Raw genomic sequence first — 14,065 nt, 5'->3', positions numbered from 1 at the left:
GCATATCAAGAGTGGCATTGTGAGAAAGTACAGAAGTTCAGCTTTATGTTGATATAAATATCATTGAGGCTCAAAATAAAAAGTTTTGCACAATTTGCAAAAGAAAACAGAGGAAGAAAATTCAGTTTTAAGGCACATTTTCAGGCCACAAATTTACTTATTTAACAAAATATTGTATACAAAATAAATGACCAATATGAAAGAGTAACTTTTACTCTATCTGATGGTGCAATAATATTTCATTTAACTTGAGGTTAAAACAGGTAAATTCTTAGAGAAAGAAAATCTCACGAATCACGAGATTTTGCAAGGAGGAGGATTCAGCCACGAGATGATTTGGATGAATCTGGCCTTTTTGCTCATTAGCATAGGGACCTGCGGTCTGACTGGATGGGCTGGCTTCTTAGCCAGGAGGCTCCTAGAGATTAATTCATTTACTACGTATGTTAATCTCCACCGAGCCAGGGACGGCATGCCATTGCAGTACACGCGTCATCATTTTTCCCACGATTAAAAGCTCCTGAGTCAAAATCACAACTTTTCATTAGGGTTTTGAGCCCAAACTTATGTAAATGGGCTACAATATCCTTTTAACCCTTTTGGCCCAAATTTGTATAGTTTTAAAACAAAATTACACGTTAAATTAACAAAAACATTATAAGAAGATGAGCATTTACTCAGATGTTATTGTCGCCATCTTGTCTTTGTTATTGTAGCCTAGCTACCCGACGCGCCTTGAGGGCGGCAACATCATGAGCGCTGCTAGATAAAAAATGTGTGCATTTGCCGATAAATATCATGAGTACCACAGCTTGAATTAATCTTTTATTACACATTATTTTGTAATTATAATATTTTTTAATGAAATCAAGTTGAAAGAATTAGACCTCTAGTTCTAAAGGCTTTTCATGCCAAACCACTAAGGTACTATTGCTTGCAAATGTCACCCTCAAAGAAGCTAATAAGATTTTATGTAAAAACTTTAAAATATTAGCGCCCGGAGGTTGATTTTTTAATGTCAATTTCTCTTCATATTCATAACAGATTGCAGACTTTGATGACCGTACTGCAATGGCTGCGAGTGTGGAAGCACTGCAAAGTCCACCCAGGAAGAGGGCGAGATTGTCACTGAAGCTTGTGAGAAAAGACCAACAGACCAGCAAGGTCAGCGCACCTGTTGGTGAAGAGCAAGGAGAGACCAGAGATGAACAACCAAAGTAGGTTCCCAAATCATTCTTTGAAAACGGACATACTGAGGCTTGTCGACACGCACTCATCGGAGTAAAATCGCGTGAATGACTAGAAAGCTAGAGCGAAACAATATATGCTGGAGGCAGCGTATATCCAGCTAACAGACCCTTTTCTGTGCCGCCTGAAGGAGTTTGTAAGAACCCTTGCGTTATTTTAATTGCTTCGCTTCAATTTACTGCAGGTACTAAGCCTGAATTGTTTACCTCGACAGCCAATCACCGCTCGCCGTTTAGCATCCATTGTCTCTTTCGGTTCCGTTATATATTGTTTTGCTCTAGCGTTCTAGTCATTCATGCGATTTTACTCCGATGAGTGCATGTCGAAAGCTTCAGTATGTCCGTTTTAAGGCTATTTTACAAAATTATTGTTTCCGTGTCTCAGTTGTCTGAATATTTTGTAGGAGAGACAGTAAAAGGACATGATTGAATTATCATTCATGTTTGCGATATAACTTGGGTAATGGATGTTTTAAAGTGGGGAGATAATTGAAAAGTTATGGCCAGTAGTTCACTCAATAGGATTGTCAACTTGGGTGGCAAATCTTTTTATTTGGGGAAAGGGGTGGGGTGAGGGGGAGGGGAATGTGGCTGCCATATTATCGTAGGCCTATCGATCGGATTGCCTTTCCGTTCTAATGAATTAGTTGCTTCCCTTTTTTGGAGAGATTACTGGGATCTGGAGAGGTCATCACCTGATATTTACCAGTATTAATAACAAAATCAAATTAACAAACAGTGAAAGGCATACTGATGTCTTCTATTAATAGACTGAATATTTTAAAAAACACTATCAATATTTGATTCCCCCCCCCCCCCCCCGTAAAAGTGACATGAAAGGTTATTTTTCCAGTCATTGTCACAAATTTGGTGAAAATGACATGGGTTTCATTTTAACTGTGGAACGTCCTTAATTACTTATCGTTATCTTGATTTCTTTACAGATATGAAGCAGCCGATGGTGTAGCACCTACTTACAGTGAACCGACATCGTCCACCATTCCAAGCGAGTATATGATAAGCGTAGCTCCGTATACTGGTCTGCATAACCTGGGCAACACCTGCTATCTCAACAGTGTGCTACAAGTTCTAAGGTAATGTCTCATGAAGTTGCTTATAATGTAAAGGTCACATTCAAGTTTAAACAACCTGAAAATGTTGAGTCAAATGGGTGATATGGAAGGGAATTTAAGCAAAATGGAGAGTTCATTTGAAAAGAAAAAATAAATACCGGTAAACAAAAAATGAAGGAAGAAGGTACAAGGTACAAGCTCTGTTTAAACCTTTTATGCGATGGCAGCAATTTTATTTGACCAGTAATGGGGGGGGGGGGCACTAGGTCAGAAGCAACAGAGATATTTGTATATACAGTCAATATCCTTGATTTAAAAAAAAGACTGACCTGCTTAGTGCAAATGCAAAAACTTAAAAAGAGAGAGAGAAAAAAAACACCAAGGAAGTTCTATTGCTACAGGTTGTTGCAAATCAAACAGATTTTTGGAAGTGGGAATGTGATCTGAATTAACCCCCCCCCCTCTCTTCTCTGTGTTAAAAAAATATAGTGATTTGTTCTTATGTATCTCATCAAGAATCGGTTAGTACATCTGTCTGCCAAGAAATAAAGATTTAAATTAAAAGGGGAAAAAACAAAACAAATCAAGATATCTTGTACATGCATAAAGCTTTAAAAATCTTACAGTAGTTCCCCCGCCCCCACTTCTCTGCCCAGATTGCTGTTGAAACTTTTGTTATTTTCTTTTTCCACTCGCAATCAAAACTGTTAAAGTGTATACTAAATGCTGATTAAGTTAATACTTGTGATGTTTCCATTTGATGGTTTGGCAGGTATTGTCCAAGCTTTAGCGAGAATCTGGCAAGACTTTCCGGGTTGGTTTCTGACAAACTCAAGAAGAAAGATGAAGAAGGAGAGGACGATACTGCTGTAGAGGATGAGAGGAGTAGGCGGAGAAGAGTCGAGTTCTTAGGACAGCTTAAGTTGGTTCAAGCAATGAATAAAGTGAGCTTTAGATCATCTCTATTTCTGTTTGTAATGCCTCCCAGTTAAAACCACAATCAGTCGTCAAAATATTTTTTTTGGGTGTGATTTAAAAGTGTAGATCCCATGCTTAAAAGTGATGCATAGGTTGCCCAAATTTATCTTGCAAATCAATTTTACTACATGATTCAGGGAGAAGAATTTTCAGGAGGGATTCAGAAAATCAGGTTTAAAGTTTTTGTTAATCTTTTTGTTTTGTTTCGTCATCAGTTGTTCAACACCATGTCTGAGAAGGAGCAATCTTACTTGAAGCGGATGATGCCAGCTGGTCAGGAATTAGCTATGTATCCTGAAGAAATCTTGGAAGCTATCAGGTATTCATTTAAAAAAAAATGTAAATTACATTTCAACCCATAAAATGCTGCTACTTTTCAGGCAATCAAATTGACTTTCATGAACTCGTGCGAACCCACTTTTTAGAGTTGCATACAGTCTAGATAATCTGGCATTCATCCGAGTTTGGGTGGTCCGTTTTAAGACCAATACATGCCCACAAAAGAATATGGTACATTGCCAATTCATCTCCTGCCAACTCGTCCACTCACGACATGGTCTACCTTCATTTAGTCCAATGCCATTCCGTCTTTCAACATTTCGTCTAACAACCATTTGGTCCAATCATCACTTCGTCGAATCACCAGTTCGTCTATGACCATTTTGTCTCAAAACCAATTGGTCTATTATTCCTTTTAGTTTCATTCATTTTGCCCAATTAACACTTAGTCTGATTAGACAAAATGGTATGTGGGCTAAATGGCTACTGGACCAACTGGTTATTAGACGACATGTTGAGTGGACGAAATGGCAATTAGACCATGTGGATATTAGACGAACTGATGGTAGACCAAATGATAGTAGACGAGTCAGCAATTGGACGAATTGGCATTGGACCACATGAAAATAAACCAAGAATATGTGGTGTACCGTGAAACCGCTACACTCTACCTCCTTTGCCATTGAAACCTTCAGAAGTTAATTACATATTGTTATCGACCCCTTATCCGGTTAAGCTTTTGTGCAACACCCTTTTCACAGCTATGCTGCAAGTACGAGAATCTCATAATTATCTTCAACCATCATGAATATAGGTAATTGTGCAGACAACCCACCCTAGCTGCCTGATGGCTTGAGAAAATCAAAGTGCAGCATTAAAGATTCAGTCAATTATGTCTTTTTGTGCAAATGAAATGCAGGAAAGATGATGAGCACAAGCTAGATGAGCCCCCGGATCAGCAGGGCAGTTACAGTGCACTATGCCTGCATGCGCGCACCAACAATACATCTTGCGCAACGTGACTGCTGCCAAGGTTCTGACATTTGACGCATAAAATGTGGCAATATTATTATATTATTATCTTTTGTGGAACGTTGTTATATGTTAGGATATTTTTTCATGATGAGTTAGGGTAGACTCAATAAAGTGGGAAAATTCATTAGTATTTTGATGAATTATCGATAATCCTAGAGAGCGTTTTATCCATATTTTTGTCTGACAAGTTGTCAGAGAAGTACAGTTCCTATGATAACTGGTAGAAATTAAATACTTTGTCAGAAATTCTTTCATGAATGCTCCCCGGTTGTATGCATCTCTCCCCTAAATCTGAAGTTGTGATATATCACATACAACTAGGAATAGACATTCGACTCGTTTCCAAATGAACTCTTCATTGAATGGCCCTTGGATATATTTCATCTCTTATCATTTCCAGTAAACTTTTTAGTGGCATTCCTGTTTACTCAGAAGTTACGCCTTGATATTGCATAGTCTATCAAATGATTTTTTTTTTTGTAGAAGAAATTTCTTTGAAAGAGAAAGAAAAGAGTTTGTTTGAATTGCCATTACTGATGCTTCCAACCTGTGTACAAGGGGTGTTAGGGATAATTGTTTTAAGTCTTACAATATGCTTTTATTTTTTTTAGGGAATTGAACTCAATGTTCAAAGGCTATCTACAGCATGATGCCCAGGAGCTTCTCTGTTGCATCCTCAGTAACGTCCAAGAGGCTTGCCAGCGACTTGGTGACCTCCAGGAGAACAAAGAGAACCAGACCAATCAGGCTGCTGTCATGGATGTACCTTCGGGAACCTGCCTGAAAGCTGTGAGGAAGCTTGACATGGGCGGAGCTGGTGATGGTTCGACGGAGAAAGAGTCTGGAAGACTGTTGGGAGGCGGTAGACCCCTCGGTGGAGGTAGGCCTAGGAGTGAAAAGACATTGAGTGAAAAGAAGTTGGATTATAAAGGGCTCGGTAATGATGCACTTGTGACGCACCAGGACAAAGGCATTGGTGATCATCCTAATGGGTTTAGTGATGGAAATGTTGAACACGTTAAACTTTGCAATGGCAACATCACAGGCACTCTGAAAAAGTCTGAGACAATCAACGGGGTGGTGGCGGGTCACCACGGAGGGATTTCCCCAAGTAATGACTCTGTGCGGAGACGAGGGGGGAGGAAGAGCGCTGTGACAAACGGACACTTATCGGGGATAGAGTGCAATGGGATGAATGGTAGCCTTCCGGAGACGAACGGATCGGGAGACGGTGGGAGCTGTAAGAAGAAGCGTCTTGGGATCGGTCGCCTTGCATTGCAGCAGTATTCCCTGAGCAAGTTTGGCATCGTCAAGAAAGACAAAGCACCACCGGTTGAACAACGTACACAAGATGATGCATCTCACCATCATTGTGCTGAACTTGATTTGGCCGAGGCTTCGAAGGAAGCGCCTGAAGTTGGAACATTTGCTTCCAGGAATGTGACCGCTAATAACTCCAATGACCCTGATAAGTCTGTGGATACACCCAAAGCTTCTCCGAAAGTGGAGGATGATTCGGAGACAGTCGAACGACTGCAAGGAGACCATTCACCACCAGCCACCCAAGACAAGGAAATATCAACAAAGCTGGAAGAATGTCCTGTCCCCGAGCCACCAACGACCAACTGCGCCCAAACGGCAGTGGTGGAAGGGGTTGGAGACCAGGGTGGGGCAGTGGAGAGTGCAGGCGCTGCATCTTTGCTGGGTGAGATGAAGGTGATCGAGAGGCTCTTTCAGGGTACCCTTGTACTCCAGACACGCTGTCTGGAGTGTGAATCCTGCTCGGAGAAGAGGGAAGATTTCCAGGATGTCAGCGTTCCAGTTCAGAGTATTCCTGCCTTCACCAGTGAAGAGGAGCAAGGAGAACATGCCCCAGGTAAAGTATATTTATATCTGTAGTTTGTTATTTGGGGTGTGTTTGAAAATATAATTTACTTTGGGTATGAAGAAGAAGCAGTAAGGCCCCTAACGCCTTGGCCATGGTTGCCTTGTTGATTGGCCTAAATAACCCTCTTGTTGGAAATTTCTGGTGCCCTTTTTCGTTTTCCCCTTTTGTGCTGTATTAAAGAAATATGCCCTATTAGAAAATTTGCCTTGCCCTGAAAATTTTAGGCCTTACTGTAAGATTTTTATGATGTCAATTGATTTATATTTAAATATGTAATTAGATTTTTTTTAATTTATAAAAAATGAAATTTCTTATGCTTTAAGATTTAGTATATATAATTCCAAAAATATAAAAAGTATTTGAATGTCCAATCATACATGCTCTATCTGCTCATTTGATTTTGTTGATTTCTTTAATGAATCTTGAATTATGTACAAAAAATGTGGGTTATTTCTGTACTTTTGTTATGCTTTAAGACTTATCAAATGATTCTCAGAATAACTCTTTGACATTGAACCCTAGGTGCTTTATCAGCTCTTCTGATTTTTCTGGTTTTTTTTCCTTTAATCTAGATGTTAACCCTCATAACCCATCTCTAAGCTATGCAATAAATTTTTAACCATATACCCCTCCCCAAATAGATTAGTTTCTTATATTTTTTTATGTTTTTTTAGACTTAGCAAATTGATTATCAGAGTAACTCTTTGTCATCAAACCCTGTGTGCTTCATCAGCTCGTCTGATTGGTTTGTTTTCTTGAATCTAGATGTCAACCCTCGTAACCTGTCTCTCAGCTGGGCATTGTCTGAGTTCACCAGTGTGGAGAGACTGACCGACGATAACAAGTACTTCTGTGAGCATTGTTTTCATCTGACAGAAGCCGAGAGATCTGTGCTCTTTGGGAGGCTACCCGGTGTGCTTATCATCCAGCTGAAGAGATTCAGTGCTTTCATCAACTGGTACGTTTGGCTCTAAAGCCTGGCTCACACCTATTGGCCCGAATTCACAAAGGTGGTTTTGAAATTTCATGGTTAAATCCATGGTTTATGCAGATTTCCTGAATAAATTATGCTTAATTTGGTGCGTATGGGGCGCGTGTATAAAAACTTCCAATGCTGATGCGCGCTTTTATCACATTGCGCCAAATTGATGCCTGTTACCATGGTTAGGTACGCTATTTTATTCATGAGTCCACTCATGAGTGGACTCATTAATTCAAAACAGTGGACTCATGAGTAAAATAGCGTGGATAACCACGGCAACAGGCGTCAATTTGGCGCACTGTGACAAAAGCGATCAGCATTGGACATTTTTTAATATACGCGGTTAAATAAGCGTATTTTATACAGGAAATCTGCATAAACCATGGACTCAACCGTGGGTTTTCAAAACCACCTTTGTGAATTCGGGCCTTTGTGTTTTTAGCTTGGATATAGCTGCGTCCCGCCCGAAAGCAGACAAGCACAACACAATACAACAAAAGGAAAGGAAACAAGTTCATACAACGTCATTACTCAGACTAATGCACAGGCCTTGGTTTCGAGCCAGGCCTTAAGAAAATTACATCTATCTATTCCATTCGCATTGTTGTTGTTTTCATTGTTGTAATTGATGTAGTTTAGTGATGTAGTTTAATTTAATAGTATGATACCTTGTAATGATATATCATGTAATGTATACTTAATGTAAAAATAATGATAATATAATATAGGATTTGTATAGCGCACGTAATCCACCTTGCGAGGTGCTGAAGGTGCTCCTATATTAAAATGTAGAATAACTGTTATTTATGTATATGTAATGAATAATTCATCAAGTTAATCGTGTAAAGCGCATAGAGATCTTGATATTAAGCGCTATATAGGTACAATATTATTATTAGTATTATTATTATTACACAAGATAATGAGTGTAATGCCATCAATCTTCCATCCTACGGAATACAATATTCTTTAATTCCTTTGACTTTGTTCAGGGGACACCCGGTTCCCTGAGGCAGTGGGTTGAAGAGACATTTTTGCCAGTATGCCATACCATATTAAATATAAAAAAATTATATCCCTGGATTATACAATTTTTAATTTAAGTATTTTAGGAATTCCTGCTTGTAGAAATAGCATTCAGACAGTTTGAGTGCCTCACACTTTAATTTTAAAATTTACAGTATGTTCAAACAATTCTTGCCGAGTTGATCAGACACATTTATAATTAAGTTTCATACTTATTTCATTCTACAAAATACTGAATAGTTTTTGAGAGAACTCACTTCTTATGAAAATAATAATAATCCGCTTATATATAGCGCTTAATACATCGGAACGACGTGTCTAAGCGTTTTACAGATATATTATTACCCGGTGATCGGATTCAATCAGGCATTCCCGCACACAATGTGTGCACACCCTCCACTCCCTGGGGAGTATTCCAATCAGTCGCCGGTGAGGCGCACACAGCACTGGACAAGCTACAATGACTTTCACATCCTACCGGGTAACCATTTAGCACCTGGGTTGAGAGTGGCAAAGTGTGGATTAACGCCTTGCCAAAGGACACTAGACCGCTGTGGGATTCTAACACACGACCCTCTGTTTACAAGGCGAGAGTCAGAACCACTACACCATGGTGCATAGTGGGCATAATCCAGAATTGACCTAACTAGCCAAGTATATTAAATCAGGGTTCCCAGCCCATCAGGGAAAATTATTTTACTTTTTTTCCAGTCAGGGAAAAATCAGGGAATCTGATTAAAAATACCTCAAATCATGGAAAAATATAGCTCAAATGAGGTAAAAAAATCATGGAATTTTGATCGGCCCGAAAGTTGAATGCACGGTAGTCAGTCAGACTCTGTTATATTTTGTTGTATATCAAAACAACATCCATTGAATGACTGGTTATGATGGTACTAAAAGCTGGGAACCCTGAAGTTTTTGAAATGTCATCATAACTTAGAAAGTATATGGACCTAGTTCATGAAACTTGGTCATAAGGGTAATCAAATATTACTGAACATCCTGCCTGAGTTTCAAGTTACATAACCAAGGTCATTTAAGGTCATTGAACTTTGGCCAAGTTGAGGGTATTTGTTGAATTACCATCATTACTTTGAAAGTTTATGGATCTGTAAATGTTTAAGGTAATGGTGTGACTTGATTCATCTTTTTTCGATAGTTTCTCTCCTGGAGGATCCGTGTCAAAGGTCAACGACCATCTAGCCATCCCGTTGACGCTGAGCCTCGCCAAGTGGTGTTCTGGATCTTGTCAACAGAGGAACACGCCCTATGAGCTCTGTGCAGTGGTCGCTCACAGTGGGTCATCTAGCTCCAGCGGTCATTACATCGCCTATGCTCGGGTGCCTCAAAAAAATACAGGTCAGTTATAAATTTTCATACAATCTAGATTTTATTGGTTTATTTTCATTTGGTCCAATGCCAATTCGTCCAATTGCCAACTCGTCTACTATTATTTGGTCTACCATCAGTTCGTCCAATATCCACATGGTCTAATTGCTATTTCGTCCACTCACCATTTCGTCTAATAACAAGTTGGTCCAGTAGTCATTTAGTCCATATATCATTTGGTCTAATTAGACTATAAAGTGTTAATTGGGCAAATGAATGAAAATAAAATGAATATTAGACCAACTGGTTATGAGACGAAATGGTCATAGACGGACTGGTGATTAGACAAAGTGATGATTGAAGCAAATGGTTGTTAGACGAAATGTTGATGGACAGAATGTTGATGGACAGAATGTCATTAGACTAAATGAAGGTAGACCATGTGGTGAGTGGACGAGTTGGCATTGGCGAATCGGCAATTTACCGTTTTTATGTGATATTCTGAGCATGGTATGATTTACTTGGATAGGATGTATAAGAAACGAGTTTTGTGCTGTGGTCAATGAGTGCGGCAAAATGCGAGTTGATGCATTGCCATGCTAATATCCTTTTAAGAATTCCTGTGAGAATAATGAATATGATTATAACATTCTGCATACTATTACTCTGACTTAAGCATGGCTACCCTGATCAGGTGCTCAAGCCTCCAGGCAGGGTGCTACATAAGCACTTGCCCGATTGCCCGGGGCAAGTAAAAGTTAGAGTCGGGCAAGTGTTTTGAAGTTAAGACCAAAACTACTTGCCCGAATTGGGCAAGCAAAATTCTCACAGTAGAATGACCAAAATTAGGGTCTATTTGATATGATATTGAATTATTGACCCTAATTTTGGTCATGGGAGGCAAGGTAAAATCACTTTGGAGAAAGAAATGCAATAACAAGGTAGATCAGTTCATGTCAAAAGAGAGAAAAAATTTTAATAACCGCAAAACTTTCCTTTACAGGGGTAAAACTTTTTTTTTCAAGGATTTTTTCGGGCGAGTGAAATAGATCTTTGGGCAAGTATATTCCAACTATTTAAAAATTTACTTGCCCGACTCACCAGAATCCCATTATCTACACCTGGGTGGGGAGTGGTAAGTGTAGATAAATGCCTTGCCAAAGAACAAGTGCTGTGGTGGAATTTGAACCCTGGACCCTGCACCTTGTAATACCATCAAACGATTGTTCTTCTCTCTGCTTCTTTTCGCAGAATCCCGATCCTGCGACGCCGACCCGGGAGCCCAAGATCAGTGTCCCAGGAAGGAGTCCTGGGCCAAGTTTGACGACGACAGAGTTCAGGTCCTGTCCGATGAGGAGTTCGAGTCCCTGGTGAATCCCCTGCAGGGCAACGACTCCGCTGCTACTCCTTACCTTCTACTCTACAAAGATGCTCACCAGATCGCAAGATGAAATAGAGATATTTGAATTTTTCTTGTTTGTTTATGATTTTACATAATAATGGATAGGGTGCAGATAACATACCTCACCTGAACCCTATAGAAGAGGTGTGGTAGTTCAGCTTTCTTTTTATTTATTTTTTTTCATTTTTGAATTTCATTTATCTTTTTTATTTTAATCATTTTGTGAATTTATTGTGTAAAAGTGTAAACATTATGGCAAAGTTAGAGAGGATTTTCAGCTCTGTTTATTTTTGGTTTCTCTCAGCCATGCTCTTGTAGCTGAAAATTGTTTAGCAAAAGACCAAACTGAACTTTCCTTCATTTAAAAAAATATATACTTTTGTTGAATTGAATTGAATATATTTATTCTCCCAAAAGTTTTTCAATAATATTAATGATAATAATGATGATAATAATAATAGTAATAATAATGATAATAATGAAAATATTCATGAGACTTGTATAGTGCACTTTCCATCTTGATTTCATGCTCATGGCGCTTCAGAACCGAACATCAACAAAAATAAATTACATATAATACATGTTTGAACAACAGGTCGATATCTGTCAAAAAGCTTTCTGATACAGGTATGTTTTCAGGTTGCCCCTGAAGTATAGTAATAATTATACTTGCTTATATCGCTTTAACACTTACCTGTACTTTATCAGAAGTCTCAAGCGCTCTACAGAAATGCGGCATGATTTGCACTGGCTTTAGCAGTGCAGATTTTATACGCACTGCGTTGGAAGGAATAAATTCTTGCCAGATAGCCATGTGCCACTCCTGTGTTAAGTGCAGCACATTGTGGATCAATTGCTTGTTGAAAGAAGTTACACCATAGCTGGGATTCAAACCCACAACCCTCTGTTTCATAGTCCGGAGTCTACCTCACTGGGACACAACGAGGGGGCACAATTATGCCATAGATTAAGTGTAGAAAGTTGAGGTATGAAATGATATTTGAACGGTTTCACCTTGTTGGTTGTTTCAATTATTCCATGAGTGGATTTTTATGGTCCTCTTCTATGATGATATCTCATATCGTGTTGTTCCAAGAACGCCCTTAGCACCACACTTACGTGCATTGCATGCACGCAGAAACGCCCTCAGTAGCGCACACAAGGGCATTGCGAAAGGACGCTTGTGCACAGATAAGGTGCACGTAAGCGTGGTGCTAAGGGCGTTTCTGCACTGACACAACGATATTTGCTCAGGGTAGCCTCTTCAGCTATATAGCTAGTCTTCAAGCGGGCACTGCATAACATATACTATTTCACTGAAAAGATCCATCTGATAGACATGAGAAACTGTTCTTTCATCGATTATCAAGAAATTTTACTTGTATTGTGGTTAGCTTTCACTTGCGAGGCTGCAAGCTTCGCAAGAGCTGTAGTTGTTGCTTGGGCAGCATGACGAAGCGTTAGAATGGGATTGTATGTGGACGAAAGAGCGTGTTGTCCTAAGTCTCTATTCAAAGGGAGATGGGGTGGTTCCGTCCCGCACAAATGTGTATAGCCTCTCTAATCCATATGGTAGACTCGTCATTATCGCTTGCGAGTCTGGAACTTTCTAAAAACAGAAAATATTTCTTGATTGTGGAAGAAAAAAATATTTTCTCATATTGTCGTTACCCCTCTCCTGGCTAGATGGCAGAAGGTCTTCAACATTACTCGGCCCGGGATTGAACCCACGTCCTTCCATTCACGAGGCAGGGGCGTTACCTCTGAACCACCTTTCCAGATGTTTGGTATTAGTAGGAATATCCTCAGCTGAAAAAGGTTACAAGTTTTTACCATTTCTAATAAAACTGGCTCTGAATTGTTAATGAAATTTTATTACATATCATTAATTCTGATCTGTTGTGAATCCCAGCCTTGTATGTTGCATGTTAATTTTATATTGATGAAATGAAGTATGACACTTTGTTACAGCCGTTAGGCTGCACACCACATTCCAACATACATAACATTCCTGATTTTTTTTTCCTGTAGCAAAAAGTGACATACTTTTTGACAAGAGGAAACTCTTTAACATTCCAAGAGGAAATTTGTCTTATCTTTTTTTTAAAATAAAATATTTTAAAAAATTCAGTCTAAAAAATGAGTAATCTGTATAAATCTGTGACGTAGGGAGCAATTTATGAAAATAGTCTGATTTTTGTCTCACCTGCATAGCAGAGTGAGACTATAGGCGCCGCTTTTCCGACGGCGACGGCGGCGGCGGTGGCGGCGGCGGCGGCGGCGTCAACACCAAATCTTAACCTGAGGTTAAGTTTTTTAAATGACAGCATAACTTAGAAAGTATATGGACCTAGTTCATGAAACTTGGCCATAAGGTTAATCAAGTATTATTGAACATCCTGCCTGAGTTTCATGTCACATGACCAAGGTCAAAGGTCATTTAGGGTCAATGAACTTAGACCATGTTGGGGGAATCAACATCAAAATCTTAACCTAAGGTTAAGTTTTTGAAATGTCATCATAACTTAGAAAATATATGGACCTAGTTCATGAAACTTATACATAAGGTTAATCAAGTATCACTGAACATCCTGCATGAGTTTCACATCACATGACCAAGGTCAAAGGTCATTTAGGGTCAATGAACTTTGGCTGAATTGGGGGTATCTGTTGAATTACCATCATAACTTTGAAAGTTTATGGATCTGATTCATGAAACTTGGACATAATAGTAATCAAGTATTACTGAACATCCTGTGCAAGTTTCAGGTCACATTATCAAGGTCAAAGGTCATTTAGGGTCAATGAACTTTGGCCAAATTG

The 14,065-nt window shown here is 39.2% G+C and overlaps 1 protein-coding gene across 1 annotated transcript; it reads left to right on the top strand.

The window, feature by feature from the left end:
- The first annotated feature begins 1,046 nt into the window (after window positions 1-1,046).
- Window positions 1,047-13,090, top strand: LOC129269028 (ubiquitin carboxyl-terminal hydrolase 1-like). The gene is made up of 8 exons (XM_064105218.1): window positions 1,047-1,217; window positions 2,192-2,341; window positions 3,093-3,264; window positions 3,514-3,617; window positions 5,224-6,488; window positions 7,266-7,458; window positions 9,671-9,870; window positions 11,092-13,090. The coding sequence occupies exons 1-8, from the start codon at window positions 1,072-1,074 to the stop codon at window positions 11,289-11,291; spliced, it is 2,430 nt and encodes an 809-aa protein (XP_063961288.1). The 5' UTR covers window positions 1,047-1,071; the 3' UTR covers window positions 11,292-13,090.
- The last annotated feature ends 975 nt before the right edge of the window (window positions 13,091-14,065 follow it).

This window comes from Lytechinus pictus, chromosome 10 (genome assembly GCF_037042905.1).
Source record: "Lytechinus pictus isolate F3 Inbred chromosome 10, Lp3.0, whole genome shotgun sequence".
NCBI lineage: Eukaryota > Metazoa > Echinodermata > Echinoidea > Temnopleuroida > Toxopneustidae > Lytechinus > Lytechinus pictus.
Note: the sequence above shows the minus strand (reverse complement) of the source record. Positions and strands in the feature narration are given on the sequence as shown.